General features: G+C 41.9%; 2 protein-coding genes and 1 pseudogene across 2 annotated transcripts; 2 read left to right on the plus strand and 1 right to left on the minus strand.

Annotated features, from left to right (window-relative positions):
* Positions 1 to 2,407: 2,407 nt before the first annotated feature.
* Positions 2,408 to 22,201, minus strand: Pi3K68D (phosphatidylinositol-4-phosphate 3-kinase catalytic subunit Pi3K68D). Its single transcript, XM_065234813.1, has 11 exons — positions 22,125 to 22,201; positions 21,028 to 21,463; positions 20,152 to 20,966; positions 15,158 to 15,610; positions 14,903 to 15,094; positions 12,188 to 14,834; positions 11,510 to 11,902; positions 11,244 to 11,444; positions 3,105 to 3,301; positions 2,811 to 3,049; positions 2,408 to 2,749 (listed from the first exon to the last, which is right to left on the minus strand). Exons 2-11 carry the CDS (start codon positions 21,450 to 21,452, stop codon positions 2,570 to 2,572), a joined length of 5,742 nt encoding a protein of 1,913 aa, XP_065090885.1. The 5' UTR covers positions 21,453 to 21,463; positions 22,125 to 22,201; the 3' UTR covers positions 2,408 to 2,569.
* On the plus strand, positions 9,094 to 11,225 carry LOC135711852 (uncharacterized). Its single transcript, XM_065234822.1, has 4 exons — positions 9,094 to 9,541; positions 9,623 to 9,743; positions 9,823 to 10,302; positions 10,359 to 11,225. The coding sequence occupies exons 1-4, from the start codon at positions 9,455 to 9,457 to the stop codon at positions 11,168 to 11,170; spliced, it is 1,500 nt and encodes a 499-aa protein (XP_065090894.1). The 5' UTR covers positions 9,094 to 9,454; the 3' UTR covers positions 11,171 to 11,225.
* Positions 22,202 to 23,396: 1,195 nt separating the features above from the next.
* Positions 23,397 to 25,373, plus strand: LOC135711802 (uncharacterized; annotated as a pseudogene).
* The last annotated feature ends 226 nt before the right edge of the window (positions 25,374 to 25,599 follow it).

Below are 25,599 nucleotides of genomic sequence, written 5' to 3' on the forward strand. Positions count from 1 at the left end.
CCAAAAATATCCATAAGTACCGTCGCAATGACGTGTTCGCAGTGCAAAATGCAGTGTTGCCTTGAAAGCAGTCGATGAACCAGAAAATTATCCGCTGCGTAATCAGTTCATAACTAATTTTCTTGGTGTCCAATCAAAAAGTGGTATTTAGCAAAGTTGTATCTGAGAGAATTACACATACCTAAATACAGATAGCAAGCTTATCCGTGAATCATTATGGCGAAAGGATAGGACGATTCGAACGAAAAGTTCACTATTCCCATAGTAATTTCCATATAAACTTCAAAACGCTAATGCAATATGAGTTCGCATTGAAATGAGCTAAATTTTTGGGAGAATGTTCAGGACCTGATTTGGAATCGATTGAGCTTGGTGGAGCAAAATAGATATTTTGAACCACCGTAATGGCCATAAAGGATCATGCCACAGAACATAACTGAAACTTCGTATCAGAAAGTGGCTCCACTTTTCATTGGAGAACACTAGCACACCTAGCGGCAGAAGGAATCTCCTGCCTGCGGTTAAGATAGGCAGCATGCTATGATAGTGTGAGTGCCCATAGCAAGCTCGTGTGGAACGCTACAACAACGCATCGCTTGCTGAGCAGATAAACGTACCACTTTTTGATTCACTGATTTGTTTGTACTTCCCCTTCTGTTCTGTGATGATGCAGTCTTCAGCAAAGTTGTTCAGGTCCTTCCAGATGATATGCAAAAGTTGTCCAAGTGCTGCAGAATGATGGGCATATTACACTCAAAAATATTACTAAACAAAAAAACACTGAAATAGAATCATTTTATGGTTAAGCAATGTATATCCATTGATCCGATTAAAATTTTCGTCAAAATCTTCTTTGGCGCCCCACTAGGGACTTTAAACCGGCTCTCAACTTAATGATCTTTAAGAACTTCCACAGTTGTTAATCGAGTTTTCTATGTGTGGTACCACGTAGGAGCATACCAAAAAGTCGAGCCTTCCACCGTTAGTACACCAGTTAGTGGTCCAGCATCCACCGGAGAGTTGAACAAAAATCGCTTCTAATGGGCTGAACACCAGCATTTGATTGCCCCATGCTGCGCAACCCGAGTGGTGAACTGGTAGCAGCCGAATAGGAAACGACCCTGATTTCCATCACCCAACCTCTGAGGAGTGCTCCCAAGGGCAAGGTGGAGCAGTTGCTGAAGCGTTGATTTGCTCTTAACTATCTGCTGAACCGTTTGGGATAGGACACTTAGTGCTCTACGCTGGTGTCATCAAGAAGGAACTACTACTTCCCAAAAATTGCTTGGTCGTCTACCTAGATGATATCGGATTACAGCTGGCCCCCGCCAATCTGCCAGAAGCAGGAGCATTATAGCCGACTTAAATACTACTTAGAAAATCAATTTTGGCAAATTATACGGTTGCTTTACTGCTAGGCCCCACAAACTGATGGTACTACTGTTAGGATTTTGACAAAAGTAGGTAGCGTTTCGAATGCTAATATAATGCAGGCTATTAAAAATAAATATAAAAAAGCTGCTAGCTATTGGCTCTTTCCGCCACATTTGGTAGGTTCACGTAGGTTCAAAACGGATTTCCTATACACAATGGTTTTTTACATGGGAAATCCGTTTCGAACGGAATACAGAATAGGGGTGAGTGTTTTATGCGAAATGACCATTTGGAGCCTTGCCTAGAACTATGACCGAATAAGATTATTGGAACGATGAATTGAATTGATGAATGTTTGGATATTTTAGAACAAAAATAAACGACAAAATCTACATTCAGAAATGCCAATGTATTTCTTAGGCAACTTACCTTCCCTCATACATACATCATCATGTGCTGATTCGACCATTTTTTGGATAAAATAAATACATTTGCAAATAAGCATAACATACTACGAAAAATATGCTCTGAAAGGGTTTGCTAAACAACACTTTTAAAGCCTATTATGATTTTCTCTCTCTCACTCTCTCTCTATTCTCTGTGACAACCCACGCGGCGTTTGCTGACTGTTTGCAGTTGGGAAAAAATAAAATAAAATAAAACCAGCAGCAAGCAACCACAAACATATACATACATATATTCCGCTGATACTGGCGCTAACAGTAACATAGTGATAATAATAATAATCGAATGTTTTACTTTTGGTTTTGCTTACGAGCAGGTGTTCCTATGCGGTTATCACGATTGCTAAAAAAAAATGTGCTCGTTCTTGTGGAAACACTTAATAGAACTTGATAGAAAATAGATAAGCGATTGCTTTACGGTACGATTTTGATTATTAGCGAAACACTTGATATCTACCAAATTACAACCAAACACTATCAAGCTCTAAGGTGATGGTTGTGTTTTGTTTTACATTTGATTAGTAGTACACTTTTATTAACCTATTCACCTGTTAATGCTTGCTTCCCCTCTTAATCCGAAAACGTGTAAACTTTTTGTCTTAATTCTTCCGACCCTGTTGGTACACTAATCGCCACAATTCGAGTATCTATAACTACTCGTATCAACCAATGCTAAGAAAGCTCAATCCAAAATGCACTTGAATTATTTGATATTGCAACTAATAAATCGACTACGTCCTTGGCAGATAACCCAGCGGAAACCATTCGTTGATTTCGTGCCGAAGATCCAGTTCGGCTAGCAACAACCGGTGACCTCCCAAGAATGCATTCTCCTGCAGAGAGTCGTGCGACCAAACCGTCACCTCTAGCGTTTTCTTCTGGATAAAGTCCAACGGGAGACGGTACTCGAGCTGGAAGCGAAAAACGGGCTCACGTTGAATTCCAATTCAATGAACAGCACTGGGTACTTACAGTCTCCATAAAGCTAGGGTTGCAATTCTTTCGAACTACTTTGGTTTTGCGTTTGGTCGCCTTTGATTGGTCCGGTCGCAAGTAAACCTTCACGTAGGTGTTCGGTTCGGGGTTGTTCGCAGTGCTTGGCAAGGATCGGGCATGCTGTATCATAACTATCAGTGCATCGCGATGGTACTGCAGCGAGAACTTAATCTCACCGCGCAGCTGCTGGTACTCGTCGGCAATGGCTCGATTACCTGTGTTAGGAGGAGGTTCAGTTTGTTGTTAGAATACGGAAAGAAACCATTTTACCCTTAACTTTAGCCGCGTGGATGTCCGCTTCCTGCTGATCGCGTAGCAACGGATGAAAGAATGTATAAACTAGTTCGGAATGTGCAATTTCATCCGCCGAGTTGAACAGCGAGATCAGAAACTGGCGGATCTCTGGAAGACGACGTTCGGCTACCGTTTTGACGTTCGATCGTCCCACGTGGATCCCTGAAGGTAGGCTGGAAGAAGACGAAAAAAAATGGTTAATGCATAAATGTGTGGTGTGGACAATATTGTATGTAAAGGAAACCATTCATTGTTGCAGGCACAACCATTAGACAGTGGACTGTCACCTGGTACGACTTGATCAAGCACAACACCTGATTGTATTCAATTTACCATTGTATAAAGGGCCAAAAACGGAGTGCGAACCTGTAATCTCCTTCCAGCGATAAAATCCTACAACCCGGAAATATACAAGCCATCGCACGAGAGGATGTCCCAATGAGTGGGGAAGAAGAGCCCGCCTTCAATTCACGATCTGTTAACGACAGGAAGTTGGCAATTCCACTCTCCCCATAAAAATCGCTTCAATCGGGTGCCCTGGTTGGACCGTCCTATACCCAGCATATAATGTGTCATATAATAATGGAATGAATTCAAGTGAGTTTATCAATTGACTTGAATCGTCTAAACCCAGCTTAAGAGAGGATGAACCTGCCCCTACGCTACTCGCACATGCGCATTGCGGTTACCGCATTTTCTGATTTTTCTCCACGCATAATTTTTCTTTTCTTCTTCTAATATTAACTGCTTTAACGGCCAATGACGCCGTTTGGATCTCAATTAATTTCCTAACACTATTCTATTTATCCACCTGCTCACTGTATGTCCATCGTTGGGCTGTCTGATGCTGCCGATTACCCTTCTGCAACTATCTTGCCAAACATAGGCACACACTTGCAGCTTTCTCCTGCTTCTTATTCTTCTTGTTGAATCATTTTCACCACTGACAATGGACTCCTCCTCGCATTTAATACTTCTGTCTTCACCGGATCTTCACCACACTCTATCGGATCTTCGTGAACGCTCCACCAACGAAAAAAAATTAAAGGGTTGTGTCCTAGACACGACCGCAGTATGACGTAGAACCACGCAAAATTGATGTTTTCATGCATTTGTGACTATTATACTTATGATTATGAATGAGGCGGGGCAGAATGTTTCTTTTGTGCAGAATATGGAAAAAAGGATGGTCTTTGGATGTTAATCTAATTGCATATATATAGAGATACCAGATATGTTTTACAGACAGTTGTTGGTAATTTACCAACATAATATCATCGGATGTATGTCTCGTCTTAGGCAATTGTTTTGGAAATTTAGGCTTTTGTTTTTACTTATAATAGTAGTTTGCTTAAAATTTATTTCCCGGAAAAAGTGATCCATGTCTTTTTTGAGTTGACGTTATCGACGGGGGAGGGGGAGAGGGGTATTTTGCATATCAAATTCTCATTCCTCTTTATGTGACAGGTGATCACGCCGTGATCCATCTTCAGCCGCTGACTTGGTCCCGCTTGCTGCAGGACCTACCCGAGTAGCACACTTTCATCACAATAAGTTACAACAACTTGTTTATGACTAAAATAAGTCGTATATAAGTTTCTACAATTGATTTGTGACAAGCGTGCTACTAGGGTAGTGCCGCGCCGTCCGAAGCGGTATGAACAGAGTCAGGAAAGCAGCGCTGTTTTATATCTTTTAGGTTCAAGCAGAATGATGTGCAACCAAGTGGTATTCGTTTATGATGACTGGGTTTGGGGAAAACGTTTAGTTCATGAAAACAGTGATAAAATTATCATTTGCGCATTTTCAAAAGTTTTTTGATTAAAAATTGGAAAAGTATTTATTTCAGCAGATTTGTTAAGTAATATCCTATCGATTGGCGTATTTAGATTTTTATTTCATGAATAAATGACAAAGTTACAAGCGTTCAAAACCAAACACTATTTCACCACACATATTTTTTGATTTGTACCCCAGTATAGTCGTCAAAACCGCCTCCTAATCCGTATCACCAGACCCGCTTCCGCAGTACACTTGCCTCCAACCAGCACAAAAACTGTACGCCTCAGCAACAGCAGACATGTCCGACTCGGTCGGTACCCAAGTAACATTGCAAGCTTTATAGAGATTTTATAGCATTCTACAAGTCCAAATCATGGTCTACAGAACCCTCATAAAACCAAAATTGTTACTTGGGTAGTCACTCACGAATGTGGTCTAATGAGACAATATTACATTAAAACTGAACCTTACTCAGAGAGTGAGTCACTTTTACTCATTCGTATGGAGAAATTTCTAAAAGCGTCGGTTACTCATGCGCTTTTAGAAATTTTCTCCACAGTGACTCACTCTCTGAGTTAGTTTCGATTTCAGTGAATGAGTTCGGGGCTGAGTGTGGAAAATGGGAGTAGGGTTGACTCTCCCATTTCCGGCCTATTAAGCACAACCCGCACTTAGTCTTTCTTAATCTAGCGCAGTTTAGCACCAAACGGAATGTTATTATTACTGATGACTTCCAAATGTATTTACCTTTCCGTATGTACCGTAAGATTTGATAAAGAGAATCCAATCGTTGAGATATTGTCAAAAGTCTAACACTGCTTCTTGACGCCAAACTCGGCATACGGATTCTAAACTCGGCCTAACGTATTGAAACGCCAATGAATTCACTTCGGCCTATCGGATGAAGATAAAAATTGATTCGGTCGGGGCGCGTCTTTTGTTTTTGGGAATAATGGGTGCAAACCTTCATATCACGCTTTCTCAGCGTTCCGTACCGTTCATACCAAACGCATAATTGACTTGTTAACTCTGAAATTATGGATTTATTTGAAGTTTTTTGCTCGATAGGCCCAAAATGGGCGATTAGGCCGAAGTAGTTCTCTACCCTATTCCCCTTATCGCAATGCATGGTAATTATACTTTACAACTCACCTTTTGATTATAATATCGATAATGCTTAAACTATATGAATATGAATTTCGCGGAATACCTCTCATCATGTATTGTACAGTAGTACTGTCAACCTCATCTACCATCCTTTTTTACCACTTCTACAAATCAGATGGTGTTTTGATTGTTTTGCCACCTTTCTTCAATTTTCTTTCTTTCAATGGGACGAAAATCTGAAAAATTTGGTGGATTGATACTTTTCTCAATAAAATCGACATTATTCTGCTTATACCATTCTATAACATCGCGGCTGTAATGGCAGCTGGCTTGTCAGGCCAGAACTTTACGAGACCTTCGTGTGATTGAATGAACGGCAAAATTATGTTCTGGAGACGCTCCTCCTTGTAAAGTTGTCCATTCATAGTCGCTCCAGTGATGAAAAGCATTGTTTTCTTCCCGCAACTGCAGATACCTTGCTAAATCATCAACTAGCGAGCGAATTTATCTACAAATACAAATTTGAATTTATCCGGAGCATCCCCCTTACGTTTTTTTCTCCTTTGGTATATTTTCCATCGATCTTGTTTTCTGTGCTGAGCACCAATGCTACCAACGCCAGGGAGGCAGCTCCCACACCTGGACCCTAGATATCGACCCATCAACTCATGAACCGAGGACCAACGGCTTACTTCCCTTCCGAAAGAAAGCATGATCAGAGATTTTGTACCTCAGAAAATCCCGGCGGCGCCGACTGGGATTGAACTCAGGCCTGCTGGGGTGAGAGGTTATCACGGTTACCACTACACAACCGGCGCCGCTTCCCCCTTACGTTTAGCAAAGTAAACATTTTGGCCCGGGATTTGTCCAAAGTCCATTTTTACGTACATTTCATCGTCCATTAAAATACATCCGTTATACTTGGTCAGAACTTGCTCGTACAGCTTCCTTGCACGGTTTTTGGCAACTAGGTTTTGTTTCAGCGACCTGTTGGGATGTTTGTTGGCATGGTACGACCGGAAACCTTCTCGCATACAGATTCGCCGAACTGTACTGTGTGCCACACTGAACCTTTTCGCCAAATCACGACCGGAGATCCCAGGATTCTTTTCCACTTCTACGTTTGTTTTGATTTGCACGATCCAACGTTATATCCCGTACAGACTATGGCTTATATCATGTAATATAGGCTGCCTTGCAATGAGCACTCATACATAGGATTTCCAGTGAAAACTAGATGTATGAGTGCTCATTGCAAGACAGGCTATATTACTGGATATAAGCCATAGTCTGTACGGAGTATTAGTGTTCCCCGGTAACGTTTAAGCACGGTATTCACAGTCGATTTTGGAAATTTGAGAGCCTTTGCAATCATTCCTCCTGACAACGTTGGATTTTGCACGTGAGTGTGCAGAATTTTTTCACGTCTGTCACGTTCCATCTTCAATTAATTTTGAACATGTATATGAATCCTTACGAAATTTTCACTACTAAATAAACAATCCTTCCGGATCAAAACACTGTCAATAGTTTCTTGCTACGACAACTAGAGGCGCTACAGTAATTAAAAAGAACTGGAACAGACTTTAATGTGTAACGGCAACTTTGCAATGTTTGAAAAATCATACCTCAGTCATTTATTGACGAATTTCAAATCAATTGGCAACATTTGAAGTTACATACTTTCAAGATTTATTCGGTATCAATAGCTTCAAAATGTATCGATAGATTGCTGAGAAATGATGTTTCAAACATTGCCAATTTGCCGTTAAACATTTCATCGGAGGCATCGTGTTCGAAGTGATAATTTGCAGAATTGAAAACGCTCAATTATTACGTAGCTACTCAAGTTTATTGTCCTGCCCGGTTGATCGTACCAATCGTAAAAAAATGATAATAGAAAAATATATTGCAACCATAACGCGCCATCCGTCACTCCTATATAGCTCCTCCTAGTTTGATTTACTGTTCTCGAAATTTGTGCATGGGTTGAAGAAATTATAGCTCCCTGCAGCCATTTTATTTAAATCAACTCGAGAAAAATGCTCCGCATTTAAGATATGTATTATTGAGTGTTAACAACATTACTCTTGAATCCTATTGTTGATGGTTGAAATGAGAATTTCAGTCTATTAATACTTTTCAGCCTTTTGGGATTTCAGCCTTTCGTAAAACACCCCCGCCGTATAAGCTGCGGCTAACATGGTTTAGACAATTGATAAATCATACGCGTGCTAAATTTCAGTCTTTCTAGGAACAATCGATACCCAAGAGACAAACAACCCCACTGCATTTTTCACTTCGTCCGGGTCATAATCACTGCGACCAATACATTGATCTTTTGTGATATGTCCGTGTCCGTGTTTAGTGCTTGTCGTAGTACCTCATTACTATGGAAAAGCAATGAGATAGGGTAGATGTACAAGTTATGGTATACGTTCCATAGGCCATAATTGAAACACATTATAATAGGAACGTACAGCCATAACTGGTACATCTACCCTGTTCGTTATCATACATCCTTGTTCTTCTCATAACAAGCCTCATTCAATTATAAAGTTCCGTATAATTTGATGAGCTCTGGGACCTCTCCAAGTACGCTCCATCTCACCAATTAAAATAGGTATTCTTATGTAGTTTTCGTTTTTGCTACACTACACCGGTGTAGTGTAAGCAGCAAAAAGTGCGAGTCATTGACAGCTCATCATCATTTGTTTGTAAACAAAGGTGCAACCGATAGCTACACCCTAATTTTTTTCGGTGTTCGGCGGTGTAGCTACACCGCAAAAACGAAAATGACATTAGCGACGAAAGCATGCTATGATACTGATATTTGACCATTCAGCAGAACCCTGGCCCTTTTCTTGTTTTCAATCTCAAAACCGTCAACAAGAAGAGTTTAGGGCCAGATTTCAATGTGGTAGATCTTATATCAGTAACGCACCACGAAAATGGAATCTACCAGCGTTAGATTACCATTGCCCCACTGCCCACTAAACAGCCTCTCATCCTATAATCATCAATACGCCAATATCAATGCCATCGGTTTAGAGTTTATTGTAGTATCTAATTGCTGATTTGCGGTATGCTCCACCAATACCTCTGATATACTTTTTATTAGTTTTGCCATTGAAAACTCAAACCTCCCTCGGAACCCACCATCATCATCACACACACACGTTTTCCACCTAGAAAATAACTCATACCATGACGTCATAGAACCTACCACAGCGTATCAGCGACTCGAACCAACGATGATAAGATAGCGCCTTTTACACAGCGTGCAAAACAACACACTTCCACTGTCTCTGAAAAGTGAAAGAAGTCGACATTCTCCTCGTCAGTCGGCTTCAATCGCTCTGCCGAAACACTGAACATTGTGTGCCGACAGCAGAGAGTTTCCGCGTGTTCCAGTCACAACATATCACACTAACAAGATGGGATTAAAGCTTAAATGGTTCCGGCGTCGAATCACCTTTGAGGGAATCCCATCCGCGCCAGAGCGTAGTATTAGAAGGAAAGAGGTGAGTCACATCTGTGACGAATAGGAGTGACCCAATTCTATCTATTATTATTTTTTGTCTCGCTGTTGTGGCTTTGATCAGCAAAATTCAGGTATCACCGTTATCGGAGTCTACAGACAGAGTGTCAACTTTGAGGACTACATTGAACCGTCTCCTAGAGCATCCCACTGGGAGCCACCGAGCCAACCGATTGCGACCACGAGTAAGTTTTGTGACACCTGCGTGATTGCCATCAATCAAGAATTTATCCACGCATTTTTTACCTTCAATTCCATAAGCAGCTATCAGGAAACCGAACACGTCTACAACCTCGTCGACAATTGCCAATAAGTCATCGTCATCATCGGCGAAGTACGGTGTGGGTGATAAGATAGCATCGAGAGAACACAACAACGGACGAATCGTCGAAACACCACCCGAGCCCAACTACTCCCCACCGAAGCCCCCGGGCCGGCAAGGTCTTTCCAAGACTAAATCTACTCCAAACGTTTCGGTATTGGACGGTGTGAGTACGAAACCGACGTCATCGCGGACACTCGAGGTGACGCGGTCAGTGGAGGTGCTCAACGAAGTTACGGTTGACAAGCGTGAAGTTCCCGTCACACCGGCACCTCGAAATGCAGGCATCAATTACAACGTGAAGGTTGAGAATGAGAAAGAACAGGCTGTCGCATCAATTGAGAAAGTTGAAGGAGAAACGAGTGAGCAGTGGAAGCAGCAACAACCTGAATTCTTTAATGAAATCTTGGAGAAGGTTAATGGTGAGTATTTATCGTACCAGATTAAGACACCAGAATGCATCTACTTAAATTTTCAGTATTAGCCAACACAACGAAACCAGTAAAGACTGACTATGGTGATGAAACAGAATCGTTTGATGATATTTTCGAAAAGGTCAAAGCAAAACCAAGACTGCTTGCGGAGAAGAAGGCATCACCCAAACCTGAAACGAAAATGAGTGATTCTTTTAGGGATTCTAGCAGTTCGATTGAGGACATATTCGAGCCACGACCTCCGGAATTAATGTTTTTGATTTCTATGGATGAACAAATCAAGCAAACCAGCACACCTCAAGAGGAAATCACCCTTAAACCAACAGAACCTCGGCCTATCCAATCAGAAGCAATTCCTCGTGTTGAATCCAGTTCGCAGATAAACTATACCGACACTGCTGCAGACCCATTGAAATCCATTCTGAAGAAGCGCGCTCCTGCTCCACCCCATTCTGTAGAGCTCACCGTTACTCCAAGCGAGATTCCAACGCCTCCCCCACGAACAATTCGAAAACAACCTACTCCCGACGATGGCAATGATGACGACGACGACGACGGCGATGATTACCTCAACTGGAACATGGTAGAGCGACATCGTTCCAGCATAACCCTCACCGTGGCCACGCAGAAAATTGATGCGGAAATCATGCGAAATGTCCCTGTCAGTTTGCAGCAGACGGCCACGACACAGACGAAACCTTTCCTGAACACACGGGCCCTCCTCGACGAGGAACCCCTCAAGACTCTTCGTGGAATGCGAAACAGACGACCAACAACAGACGGAGGCATGTATCTAGGTATTCAAGGTCACAGCGCCCGAAACAGCCAATCAAACGGCTCCGAAGCGTCCGCATAGTCTGTGTTGTTAATCTTATCTACTCTAGAAATAAAACTTCCAAATTATCGATTAAGAAACAATTGCCACTCACCTGTGTAACTTCACCAGCGGGAAGTGGATGCATAATTTCTGATGAAACTCACTAAATTCCTTGTACGAACGGAACAGATACGCGGGATCCGGTTGATTTTGGCGGGTCACCTTCAAGATGTAGGTGTAATACTTTTCCAGATCGTAGCGCTTCTGGAATCCGTGCACGGTGACCGACTTCAGTCGTCCGTCCTGGGCCATGCTGAATTTAGAGAAAAAAAAATCATTTGGCTAACTCAAACAATTTAGCAACAATTTGCTACTCACGTGTAGACCCTTGGGACGAAGCTCAACAGCTCGCCGTCGTCGCTCTCGGCCGAGAACTTCATCTGCGCAATGTTATGCAAGAAAAAGTTGAACTGCGTAAACCACGACTTGAGCGATATGTGAATCATTTTCGCAAACGATGCCGCCGCTTCCGGATTCGACTGGCCCGGAAGCAGTGCATTGCGGACGTAGTTGACTGCTTCGACCGTTACACCGGGAATGCCCGAAGTCGTCATCAGGGCAAACATGTGCAATATCAGGTCACCGTGCTTGCGCACGATGTTGAATGCGGTGCAGCACAGATCGACGAACTTGTGAAACTTGGCTGAAGGCCGATCGCCTCCGTTTATCACGTACGCCATGTCCGAGGTCAGGACGAACGGAGTGCGGTCTCTGAAATGGGGCGAACAAATTTTAATGAATAAAAATGTTTTTGCACAAACAGTTTTCGAGTAGTGAGTATATCCACGTCAACTGGCGAATCGATTTTAATTTACTCTCTCCGACTATCCATGAAAGTTTGCACTCGCGCCTAATTTTTTCTAATCGAAATGATGTCTGAGGCAAAGTTGTAGGGCAAATTCGTTTTTTTTGTCGCTGTTTGGCGTGGATTTGCACTAGTATTTTGATCATAAGCGTTCACCAATTTCCATCAATTCTCCAAGATTGATCACTTACCTCTTAAAATTACCAAACATTTGTGCATCTCCTAGGAATTTACCGAAATCTATGTGGAACAAGTGTCCCGAAGTTTTGAGCATAATGTTGTCATTATGCCTATCACAAATACCGAGAATGTACGTGGCCACCGAGTAGCCGGCGCAGGAACGCGTAAAATTCTCCACAGCCCTTTGGTACTCTAATTGACTAGGGTTCTGCTTGGCCAGCCACTCGGCGATCGATTTGTCCTTGAACGAACCCGTCAGGCCCCACTCGACCTGAATCTTGCGGAGCGTCTCCGAATCCGACACCATCTCGATTATGCCCTTCTTGTAGCTCGTCGGAACGCAATCGAACGTGACCATTTTCAAATCGAGTCCCTCCCGCAGCCACAGCTTATCCATAATGCGAACCATCTGAATCGTCAGCATGTCCTGCTGGAGATCATCGCCGCTTTTGAAGATAGCCGGCACGATGACCTTGTCCGAGCCCATGAAATTGACCTTCAGTGGAAGCGTATTCGAATTGAAATAATTACAGCTACGGACAACAACTCCCGTCACTTCATTCCCGGGTCCCAATGGAAGTACAGTTGGATTATCGATCAGCATCTGATTGACCGATTCCAAGCCTTGCTTGAGAATCTGCAACCGCTGGGATTCTTTGGATATCTTGACACTTTGTGCCACTTCCCCAAGCTTCTTGCACATCATGTTCTGCGAGAGGAAACGGGCAGTCAACTTTTCTCCGCAAGTGGCCATCAGTGCTCGCAGCATCAGCTGATTCCTCCGATGATAGCGAGCCTGAATTACTAGAGCTTCGTCGAGTTGACCCATTTCGATCATGTTTTGTGGAGCTTCCCCCGGGAGACTGTGCAGCAGCAGCCAGTACAGGTGATGTGCTATACGTGGTGATTCCAGTGATTTGCGTAGCAATAAGTGAGATAGAGGTGATGCTTCGTATGTGTCATGTTTCAAGGCTTGAAGGAGCTGCGGCAGATAGTCGGTAAATTCGTCGTTTGGCATATGGGAAATCCATTCGACTGCTTGTCGGCGAACTTCCAGATCGGGATAGCGTGGGAGGAGCAGTTCCAATGCTTGAACCGGTGTCAATGCCGGCCAGGATTTCAGTAAGGCGTGAAGATCTGCCAGGCAAGCGTAGTCCCAGCTATGAGCTGCGTGAAGGATCTTGGGCAATGCATGAGGTAACGAGTGAAGGTAATGTCGCTTTTCCCAAAGAACTTCACGCTTTTCCAATTTGTCGGCTGAGTAGCCCTGCTCTGCCGTGTCGATTAGTTCCTGTTGCAAATTTCGATCCAAGCTGTTGAAATCCAGTTTGGCCCACGGAGGGAGGTTTTTGATCGGTTCCGGGAATACAACTGAGCCTCCGTAGCTGGGAATTTCGACTCCTAATATGGGATATGCAGATCCCAGAGGGTGGGTTCCTTTTGCTGGTGCCGGTCCAAAGTACTTTTCCGCAGTCGGTGGCCATAGGGAGAGCAGGTACGAACCTTGAATCATTTTTCGATCGAAATCGAAGAACTGGATCGCTGACCAACCCAGTTCCACCTTAGTGACTCTGCCTTCTTGAGCGTTTCCGTCGGCATTGGACGATCCTTCCTGTTTGTCGCCTTCCACCGGTTCACGTGTAACGCCATACAGTACAAAAATCAGTCTCGATTCACGGGGCAGCGTGCAAACCGGATTACGGAACATTATCCAAGAATTGAACTTCAACCTTGGATAGATTCCGCTAATTTCATTCGAACAGTACGTCACCATTGCCTCACTTATGTACCGAGCTCCGTGATAGATCTGAACGCCCAGATTGTACTCGTCGTGCTTCCAATGGATCGGAGGTCGATGCAGACACATAATATTCACCATAACCGACTGTGAAATATTACTGATCGGAATAGGATTCGTGCTCCAGTCCGGTACGTTGACCATAAAATTAACCCGGAATGCATGCGAATAAATCTCCAACAAGCTCTGAATAGCGTTGCGCACCTCGTTACATCGATACTGAATCTGCTGACTGATGGTCCTTGGGCGCAGCTTGACCTCAGCGTAATCTCCACTCTCCGAAACGATACTCAAGCTGCCATTGCTATAATCGGGCGGCGTATCGTTATAGCTATAGATCGTCTGACCGCTATCACAGCAAGTTTTCAGATCATCGATAGATTTGGTAATTTCGAGCGTATCGATCGGTCCCAACATGTTGCAGATTGCCTTCACAGCTTGGATCACTCCAGAGCAACTCATGATCGTATGAGGACTGTGATCATCGGCCGACAATTGCAGCTTATCGATTTCTGCCTCCAGCGTTTCCAGCAGTATCATCAGATCATCGTAGCCAATGGCAGACGTTGCTTCCTTCGATAGGATATGTTCCAGCTTGATTTCCGCATCCCGTTGGTCGTCCTGTGCAGTCCGAGCTATAGTTCGCATTATTCGAGGTGTTTTCGGGACGAAACCCAGCTGAACATCGTGCTCCAGTTTGATACTGTTGTGGACGCACTGCAGCTGATTCAGCCTGGAGCTGGTACGGAGAATCTCCTGAATGCCAATCGCTTTCAATACGTAATCACCACCGCTGTTCATGATTTGTCCCTCCAGAGCGCAGAAGACTTGGGCAATGACGTGCTCTACCGATGTCGTAACTGGTAGACAGAAAGACACACGCATTAATTTACCAAATCTACGGGGAATTTGAACGTCATCTACTTACTATCACAGGTGAATGGAATCGGAGGACCATAACCATCAATTTGGCCCTTGTTTTGGCTATCATACGAAGTAAAACAGTCATGCGATGGATGCACTAGTAATTTGATACTGGTCCCCTCTGGGTAGTGATTATCGAATTCAGAAGGCACCACGTGGCCCACATTGCTCACCGGATCATCGTAGCGATATTGTGCTGCAATTCAAAGTCATGATCACAAGATAGAGATCTCCTCTCAATTCCAAACCAGTAACATACCTCTCAACTGCTTCACCATGTTGTAGAAGGCAATCAGTTCCTTATCGTAGCTTTTGCGGACTACTACATTCTCGTACAGCTTTGTCGGTGCCGATCGCCGTTCCGTAATTTGCTTCTGCATGACCTCATAGTCGCTACCGGTGGAGGTGGTGGGTCCTAGGCTCGCCGTTGTACCTGGCCCACCACCGCCATCGATCATGGAATGATACAGATCGCTGTTTCTCGGTGGCAACGGTGGAGGCTCACCTTCTAGGAACTCGGGCTCTCCGAAACCATACGCACTTGAGACGTTCCATCCGATTGGTGGAGGGCCAGAACCGCTGCTATTCGGCGATAGGGGAGTCTTGTCTGAACGGTTGACCGCCTCATACACCGGATCCGAGTACTGCGTTCCTCCGCTGTAGATGTAATCGAACGGATCGTAATCCTCGTAGTAGGTCGAAGCAGTATCATCTGAACCGCCGGATGGGCGCATTTAGAAAAGAAAGAAAACAGAACACCGATTAGAAACACTGTTCCTATATTTTCCAGTTTGGGTCGAACGAAAGATAAAATCTTCTCGAAATGCACTCAAAGTTCACACATACTGGAAAATATATTCAACTGAAAAATTGTGTGTCCTTACAAACTACTTACGGCTACAATAATGCATCAAAAGGAACCCCTGTTTTGATTCTAGTAGTGTAGTTTCTCTATCTAAAAGCAATCTGATCATTCAGCAAAGGAAATAAATAAAAAAATAAACGCCCGTTTTGTTTGATTTTGCAAGGCACTTTAGTACGAATTGATCGCCTTTTTATTGATTCACCACAATTCATTGACAGTTTACAATACAACACTAGGATAATGTATGCACTTGGTAAGATACCTGAATAAAAACTAACTAGCGTAATTCCTCGCCGAGCTTCCATGTAGAAGCACTACTGACAAACGGTATGAAATGAATTGGGAAGCGGTTGATAGCGAAATACTGATAAGCATTGATCAACTTGATAACGATTCGATTCGAGGGTTTCTATATTATGTATAGAGGAGCAAATATGCACTGCGAATACAACAGTGAAGCTATCGTAGGTTGGTGTTTTAATGTGCCAAGGTGGAACATAAATCGATGCTCGATTCAGTAGAGCTACAAAACGAACAATCTATTACACAATTTCTAAGTTCAATGGCGTTTGACCTTGACGAACGACCAATCATGTTCCGTTGAATCTTCTGACTGCCATGAATTAATATTGATTTATTGGAACCCTTAGGAACTATTTTATTGCAACAAAGATTACTTCAGTTGTATAGGGTTTATGTCCCTAATGTCAGCCTATGTGTTCATAATGTTGGGTTCATACATACATTTCGAAGGAAAGCATTTTTGACAATGTCCCACAAGCAGCCAAAAATATCCATTTGTATTGTCCAGATGACGCGTTGTTCTACGAAAAATTTAAAAACAGAAATCCATCGGTAAACATTAGAGCCATTTCCCCTAGTAGGTACAACTAAAAGTGTTTCCGGATCTCTATAGGACCACATTCTTCATGCAGCTATGTTTAGACTTAGGCAAAAAAATCTCAAGAATTCCGTAAGACATTACTTATGAACCAATAGACATGAGACATGCAGTTTCATAAGCACGACTTATGAATGATTATCGTAATACATGAGGTACTACGAGTGGATCTTATTAGAGATGGGCGATCCGCTCCCGAGCTGTTCTCTAAAGTGAGCTGATGACCCACGGTTCATTTTTTAGGAACCGCAGCTTATCAGCTCACTGATATCACAAGTCTAAACCATTCAATCCATCACTCATAGCGGAACTTTTCAGAAAAGGACCGCGTAAACCAAGACGCGCATACAATACAACATGTGCCTACTGATCGACAGCACCAACGGTAAAAGCAAACTTCCAAGCGGCTGTTTGGGAGAGGGACATATGTACATGTGCAACACGATGTTAATTTTCTACTGGTATTATCCAATTTATTTATGTAGCCGGCTCTTGTTGCTGATATTATTCCTCCAGCATATGTGCTCTCACCTCACCTCATTCATCATTCTCTGGGGGAGCGGAAGATCCGCACAAAATCAAATAACCAAAAAGCGAAATGCAGCTCTCCAGCTTATCAGCTCAGATCCGAATCATCTTTTTTTTTTCTCTCTCTCTCGATTCTTCACAATTAAGCTCCGGATCCGGTTCTGAGCTGATGATCTGGAGCTGAAGCCGAGAATAGTGAGAGAAGTTTTAAATTTTTGTCATACTTTCTATAATTTCAATGTGAGCTGTTCAAAAGAACCGACTCTCTTTAGTGAGCTGGATAGGTTTGATCCACTCAGCCAGGTGAGCTGTTTTGCCTACCTCTAGTTCTTATACACCTTCAACTTTAACGTTGATAGACGTGGGAGTCAATAATCCGAACGCTCAGGATTCCATTCCGGTCTGCTACATTTTATATTACTTTTTTAAGTGTCATAGCTTAACTTATGAATTCTGTTTCATACGCCAAACTTATGATTTTCATAGGAAATTCTTATGTCGTTATGGTTCTTGTGGAATTCTAACGTTCCTTTGCCTCAATATATGGATGTTCCGGATAATCCAGAATAAAATGTTTGAACCCTATGGTCAACTCTCATTGACCATGTAACTTCTCCTCAGAATTCCTTTAGTATCCTTCCAAAATTTGCTTGAAATACTTCACAAAATGGAATGCTCCCACAAATTCATTAACATTTGCTAGAAGATTTCTTACGAATTTATTCAATCTTTCCAAAGAATTCTCCAAAATCTACCTTGAAATTATCCTAAAAAAATTACAAAAGTTCTTCGATATTCTCCTTAAAATTCCCTTAAAATATTTTTCGTAATTACGTTGAAACTATCCGAGGACTTCGGAATAATCCGGATTATTCATCAGAATTTCTTCGGAATTATAACCAGAATTATTTCCAAAATGCCCTTTGAAAATTCTGTTAGAATTCAATTTGTCAATTTGTCGAAACTCTTAGCTCACAAACGAAAATTAACACCACTATCATGTTGGAGAAAATAAATTTTATCCTACCTGATACTGGTGTTAGCGCCGGCGAAGTGTTAGTTTTCATGGGCGAGCAAAAAAGGTTCGACAAATTGACGTTTGATTATTTATTTACAATAGCAGATGCGTCCTTTTGAAAACTAACCCTCCAGGCCTGTGGAGTTGGATCGGGGCCGGCGAATCTTGTTAAATTTCCCATCCGTCTTCGACCTGACTCCGACCCGACGATACCATTGAAGTTTTGCTCAAAATTCTGCTGGATATCTCTGAATTTCCCACAGAAGATCTGAGTAAGATCTACCTTGGAATTCCATCCACAACTACTATTACTACGAATTCTTAGGAAATCTCATCATTCCAAAATAATCTCTTATTGGTATGCTTTCCACTCATTGATGTTTTCTTAGAGTTTCTTTGGAACTGTTTTCAGATTCTGGAAATTACTGGCGTTCGTTGAGGTTCTTGTCAGAATTTTCTTGCAATTGTGGTCGGAAATCCCATGGAATTGTCATTTAGTAGTCATTCTACTCAGAGTTCTTTTGAAATTTTACTCAGAATTTTTTTTGGAATATTCCTGGGCTTCTCCTTACAATCCCAATATAGTTACTTCTACTCAAAACTACCATGTACTTTTCATCATAATACTATTGGAATTCTCAAAAGAAAGTTCTTCCATCGAATTCTTGTTAGAATTACCTTGCAATTGTCACCGGAATTATTTAAGAATACTTTCGAAAACTCTCTAGGAGTTATCTGCAGAATGCCATTGGAATTACTACTATCGTCAATGGAATTAAGGTGGAAAAGTTACTGAAAATTTTGAATTCGCCCCTTTGGCTTGTCGCCCTTGAGGAGCTGTCCATAAACTGCATCCTGTTTTTTTTTTTTGGATTCTAGGCAACCCCTTATCCCCTTTCCCCTGCGTTGACAATTGTCCATGTATATTTGAAAAAAAAAACATATAGGGGAAATGACGGCTTCGGCATGACAGACTATTTTCGGCAACACAAATTGAAACACTATTTTCACTGGATTTTCTTACGAAAACACTTCGCTGAATGCATGCAAACGATTCTTTATGCTTTCAGCTTCAATTTGACTATATTTTTACCACTTAGAAAAAAGCAATCTAGCTTCGAGTTGCCGATAATAGAACAGCAGATTTACATGCAGTTCAAATGGAAAGGTTGCCGAAGAAAAACTGGTTGCGGACAATACTCGCTCTCACTAGAGAAGATTGGAGCTTTGTAAAAGCGTTTCAAAACAGTTTTTGACAATTCTTTCGACTAAAATTGTTAGAGCAGCTGGCAGCAAAAGATTGTAAACAAACCAATACTGCATATGTGTGCGTTCCATAGAGAAAAAGGCTATAGAAAGAAGGTCGCTGCTAAGATTGCCGAGAATACGTAAATTCCCCTAGACCGTAGGTTCTCAGTAAATTTTTTTCGATAAATCTGGACGAATTCCAGAAATTAGTTTGAAAAAAATCTGCCGTATCTTATCAACACAGGAAGCTCCCGGATGTTTCTAAAAAAAATGTCCGGCGAACTATTGCAAAATACGGACTTTCTAGATTAATCTGGCAGCTCTAGCGCAATTTGATCTGATGAACATCATTCGTGTTAGCAGTATGTAATACATTAGTCATCAAACATCTACCTACTCACGCTTCAGACGACTGCAGTGTTCACATTTCCTTATCGTAAAATCAGTTTGAACCCCCATTTTTCCTCGAATCGCTTATCAATAAAAATACACTCACAACTAGATAAAAGAACATAATCGTTTTGCCTGTATCTTCCCGTTCGTAAAATTTGGCATTGCATCTAACTTATAAACTAATGATTCTAACTAGTAGAGATACTAAATCTGTGTGTGTTTGTGTGAGTCGTCAAATAGAATCAAACGGAAAAAAGTGCAATAAAATAAGCTAATACACTGCCCTAGCATGAGTTTTACCTTTGTCGTCTTCACTGCCGTCGCCATAACTGCTACGATTGCCACACAACAGCGGATCGAAGGCCTCCAGCACCGATACGCGCGAGTTGTCCTCGAAGCCTAGATCTATCAGATTATCTCCCAGCTTGGTGGGATCGCTTTTCGGGCGTAGAACCACTTCACTATTGGTGTTGTTATTATTGCTGCTACTACTATTACCATTATTCGTTGCACTGGCGGCAAGGGATTTTCGAGTAAAAGGATTCGAGTTGGATGGGCCTGGAATAGCAGGAGGGAACGACTGTTGCGGTTGGGAGGCAGAGCGGTTGTTCAGTGTTAGTTTTGGATTGACGGGCTTCGGTACGTGCACCAGAGCGGACTCGGGGTTTGCCACCGGAACCGTCGAGGTGGAATACAGCGCGGGTTGAGGAATGAAACCGATAGGCGGAGGAACAACTGTTGCTGACGATTGTGGAATGAAGTTAGTAGTGGGAGCAGAGTTGGGATGAACCTGAGGTGGGAAGGAGGTTTGAGCTTGAGGATAGTTGGCCGGTGGAAATTGAGGTTGAGCAATGAAACCGGACTGCGGAGGTCCAGCAGGCATAGTTCCATACATTGTTGGCATATTGTATAAGCGTTTCAGCTCGTCCGGAGTCAGTGGTTTAGGTTTCATTGCTTCTTGGTATGGAACTATCTGCATCGCAGCCTGATTGTAGTTCTGAACGACCTGCTGCTGGAGGTAAGCTGGTGAGTATGATCCGTAAGATGAGGCAGATGACATGCTTAAACTGCGTTGCGTTTTGTAACCATGATCGTAAGGGTTCTGAGTGTTCAAACTAAAATGTAACAACGTTTTAGGGAAAACAACCTGACACTACAAACAAGACATTCTCTTACCGATGCATTTGATCAACCAGTTCTTTAAGATTATTATGGGCCTCATCTTGAGGATTCGGAGGCGGAGGAAGAGCATTAAACGAAATTAAATCTGCCTCATCTATTCCTTTGGGCAGTTGACTATCTCGCACAGGATTACGAGCTTCACTAGTGAATCGAGCTTCGGCTGAGAAGTTAACAGTGCTGACATTTTTTGGGACATTATTCGCTCCTGGCGGTAATCCCTGATGAAGTTTAGCTTTCCTCTCAAGATAATTCTTATATTCCGCAAGTGTTCGTGAATCAGACTTGTTCAACGAGTCTGGCTGTGAATAACGCTGCTTGCGAATCTTTTCCAGCTCCAACGTTTCCATACTCAGTGCTTTGGCTTTTTCAAGGTCGGCCAGAAATTGCTTCTCCATCTCGACCGCATTCCGACTAGCCATGGTGCGCTGAGCTAAAATAGATGAACAACAATCAATCCTTCAAGCAGTCCCAAGTTGATCGATTAGTAGAGATCAATGACGTCATTATCCTCTGATCTTACGAGCGACGGCGTAAATCAAAATGTAAACAAATCCCCTCCCCAATCACATCCGATTTTCGGGCAGTTAAATTTTTTCACGTTCTAAATATAAACAAACCCGATTTATGAGCTCTAATTGAATCCAATCTACCGGAGGGCCCTTCTTCTCATTCATCCGACGCTGCTTCTTCAATTTTCCTTCCGCTGCAGACGGATTTTTTCTGTTTTTCTCGTACGCTTTTTGCTTGCCTTCACGCGCAATAATAAAATGCAATCTTCTTCGCTTCCGCCGCTCCCATTTTCTCCGGCGCGTTCCTTCACCTCTCATCTTCTTCGTCCAACAATCTCCGCCACTGGTAGTGAATTAAAAAAAAAAAACAGCATTCGAAACGGGGCTCGCGGGGCAGAACACCACCAACACCACAGCAGAGCGAACGAATGCCGACCAGAAAGACGCAGCAGAAGACGAAAAACTTCCAACTTTACAGCTCTACGCGATAGGGGCGATCCGACCTGCTGCTGTTTTGCTAGATTTGTGCACCGAAAAACACCTCCACCGCACCACAAACACTTGCATTTTGTGCAGAATTACCTGATTTTTAATATTTCAGTAGTTTTAGCCACCAATTTCACGTATTTTCGGTGGAAAACATCATTTTTTTACACAAACTACGTACACTTGCAACTTTTTTCTTTTCGTTTTTCTTGGCTGTCATTGGTCAGTGCTGCCAGGGTTTCGATATATATGAAAAAATTGGATCAGTCAGTTAAGAATCGAGCAGTTTAAAGGCCCGTATACGCACGGTATATGGCGAAAATCCGTTAATGGGTAAAAAAAAAACACTTTGAAACTATAAGGCTTTTTGACGTGTGGAGCAAGAGGGAGCCAGATTAGTGGGAAAACAAACCATCCGTTCATCCCTAGCACGCAGAGAAAGACGATTAAACATCAAGAAAGACTGTGTATGCAGCTGTCAGAAAATTAGGGACTTTTGACTTCATAAAATGGAATACTCAAGCAAAAAAAGTTGTTGAATATTACATCGAAACTGCTGCAACCAGGTCAATCCATCGGTTGTGTAATATCACATTGTACGATGTACATCGATTTTGCGAACAAAATTACATCCATTGATGTAATATTGTATCTGTTTTTTGCTATTACATCATTATTTCATACATCAGCTTGAATTACGTTGATCGATATTACTTTTTTTGCTGTGTATCTAATGGATGAAAACCATGTGAATTTCACATAGCTTTCTTGTAATCACATAGCTGCAAATCCCAACACAAAATCACATGAATAATATGAGGCCGATGACATTCATATGAAAAATCATATTAAATTAATGTGATCGCATAAATGCTATGTGAAATTCAGATGAACTCCATTAATGTTGATTATGGATGAAAATCATGTGCGTTTCCAATGAAAGCTACACTGAAACAAATGTTGTAGTAACAACAAATAGCAAATTATTTTTAGAAATACCATTAACAGAATCAGTCAATATAAAGAAATATATTGTTGAAAATACAGTAAATGTTGAAAAAAGTACTATTCACCAATGCAGTTTGTCATAGTCATTTTTGCAGTTTCTTTGTATTCAAATTGAACTCATTTATGTAGTGAAATTTACTATGACATGTATTCTTGCTCAACGCATTGTTGTCAGGTTCACCATACACATAGTAAAAACAAACACACAATAGCGATAATTTGTACCGCCAAAATTGTCCCTTGCTCATGATCCGACAAACGAGGCTCATGACAATGCCATATTGAATAGTCATTTCTGTTTGGCAAGTTGCTCGATACGGTTTGTGTTTTTTTTATCTAGTTTTAAATCGTGTTTTAATTATGGACGCTAACGGTGAAGAAAAAGTGGAAATTATAATCGATGAGATTCTAGCAGATCCAGCACTAGTTGAAGGTGGTTCTCATATTATGAATGTTGTTTACCTTTGCTTAATGTTTCTAAATTATGCTTTCTACATTCAGAACATGATGAAATTCCAGAACTTCGTACACTTATTGTGAATAAGTGGGGATTGGATGCATCCGTGTATTCAATCTTAATCGGTGAGTTCCCGTTTGCATATTTTAAACTACGCTCATGGAAAGTTTTCTAGTCCGGGTGTTTTCTAGTTGGAAGTTCGTGAGTTGAAACAAAACCAATCTTCATGAAATTTTATTATCTATATTTGGAAATGATCTAATTATGTTTTGTATGAAGAACTTTGATACTTCCAACTTTTAAATTCCCTAATAAAGATGGGTTGAAGCTGTCTACAGAACAGCATGATGGTTGTAATTTTTTTTCTATAGGACACGGCGTAACAGTCGAATATCTAAAGGATATCGATGAAGTGGCGTTGCAAGAGATTTTTTCTGTTGTTAAGTGGACGGGCCATAAGTATGCGCTCAGAAAGAAGTTACAAAATTGGCATGAAAGTACATTGTACCAAAAGGACGTTACCCTGGAGAGGGCCTGCCTTCCTGGCCCGTCAAGACACCCTCTATTATCTACATCGGTAACGAAAAACCTTTTAGAGGACATACTTGAGAGGAACGAAAAAGGAAAGATTGTCCGGCATTACCACGACAAGCATCGTCGATTGGACTCGCAGCACAGAAAATATCTGACCCACATCATAGTAGACTACTACATTGCAAATGAACGCTACTTTACACTTACTGATATGGCCAAATTTGCGCAGTGCATCGCAGAGCGGTTTCCTCCAGAACTGGCTGTAGCTGAAGCTTAATTCAGTCTAATGTTAATAACCTTACCATTTCATTCAATTATCTCTATTACAGGAAGTCTACTATAATCCTCGAGACTGTACGATTGGAAAAAAACATCCCACTGGACTCATATATGACCACTTTCATAACCGGAACAAAAAATCTTTGTTGGAAAAGCAACAACATCGAAATACAGACAACGATTATTGGAAGATTAGCAAGGCGCGAAGGCGCTACTTCTATCTGGTGAAGGTAATTTCTGATCTTATTTACTTAACTTCATTTATTTTTAAATAGTCTACCCGCAGAAAAACAGAATTCTTTCAAAAATTGGCTCCGAAATAATCAACAACCGGCTGAGAGAGTCTCAAAGTTTTGGGAAGAATCATTTTTGTTACGCATACGAACCATTGTGCAGGATACAGACGGAGACAAGACAAATGTACTAAAGGAGTGGCCAAGACTAATGGATGAAAATGGATACTTGCTGGTTGTATTTTATTGAATGTAATAAAAAAAACAAGATTTAATCTTTAATCGTTTTCAGATCGACGCAGACTTTGATGTTATCTACGGAAAACTGAATAATCCTACCAATATTTTTGACGCTTGGGAAGGATTCATTCAACGGTTCCTAGCCTATGTAAATCTAAACGGATTAAAGGACGATTATTCCCGACAACTGCTGTCTCATCTTCAAGAAACATCTGTTGCTCAAGGTAGTACAATCGAGAATACAATGAATAACTTATTTTTAAAGCATACTTTCTCACTTTGGTTTGTACATTTCAGATACCCGAGATTTCATTTGCTGTACCATTTTCCATGGTGTCATTTAGCCATTTCGTACATCGTCACGAAAGCTGCCAACGATTCTTCAAGCGCAAACCGATATGTGTTTTGCATGCAAAACAGAAGAAGAATTTTTGGAATCAGTAGACAATTTGCGTGAGGAACTCAAAGCGAATGATTTTCAATTCTCACCTCGCATCTTCTTGGTTGGAGAGATCGAAAAGCTGATAGGGTTCTATGTAGTAACCGCGAAGCTCCAGTTTAAGCTACCATCATTCTTGCGCTGCGTGGATCTAGTAGTGAAGCTAAAGTTCGCTTTGAATTACAACTTCCCTGAAAGCTGCGAGTTACTTTGGTGCTTCATTGCAAAATACTTCTACAAGATCAACTATACGCGGAAAGTAACGAACAGCCAACTTCTACAACTTTTCGCATTTTTGGAGAACCGCGAAACAACAGCATGAACTGTTTTTTGTGTAAAATTCCATTCGGGACGATTCCAACTTTCTTCGATCATTTGATG

Source organism: Ochlerotatus camptorhynchus, unplaced genomic scaffold (assembly GCF_037179485.1).
Source record: "Ochlerotatus camptorhynchus isolate MF236.1 unplaced genomic scaffold, CSIRO-AGI_Acam_v1.1 ptg000443l, whole genome shotgun sequence".
NCBI lineage: Eukaryota > Metazoa > Arthropoda > Insecta > Diptera > Culicidae > Ochlerotatus > Ochlerotatus camptorhynchus.

Coding starts and splice junctions, on each gene's coding strand:
- LOC135711852 (XM_065234822.1), top strand. CDS start 9,455: ATGGGATTAAAGCTTAAATGGTTCCGGCGTCGAATCACCTTTGAGGGA. Junction 9,744..9,822: donor CCAACCGATTGCGACCACGA/GTAAGTTTTGTG, acceptor TTCCATAAGCAG/CTATCAGGAAACCGAACACG. Junction 10,303..10,358: donor AATCTTGGAGAAGGTTAATG/GTGAGTATTTAT, acceptor TTAAATTTTCAG/TATTAGCCAACACAACGAAA.
- Pi3K68D (XM_065234813.1), bottom strand. CDS start 21,452: ATGGCTAGTCGGAATGCGGTCGAGATGGAGAAGCAATTTCTGGCCGAC. Junction 15,095..15,157: donor CATGGTGAAGCAGTTGAGAG/GTATGTTACTGG, acceptor TTTGAATTGCAG/CACAATATCGCTACGATGAT. Junction 11,445..11,509: donor TTCGTCCCAAGGGTCTACAC/GTGAGTAGCAAA, acceptor CTCTAAATTCAG/CATGGCCCAGGACGGACGAC.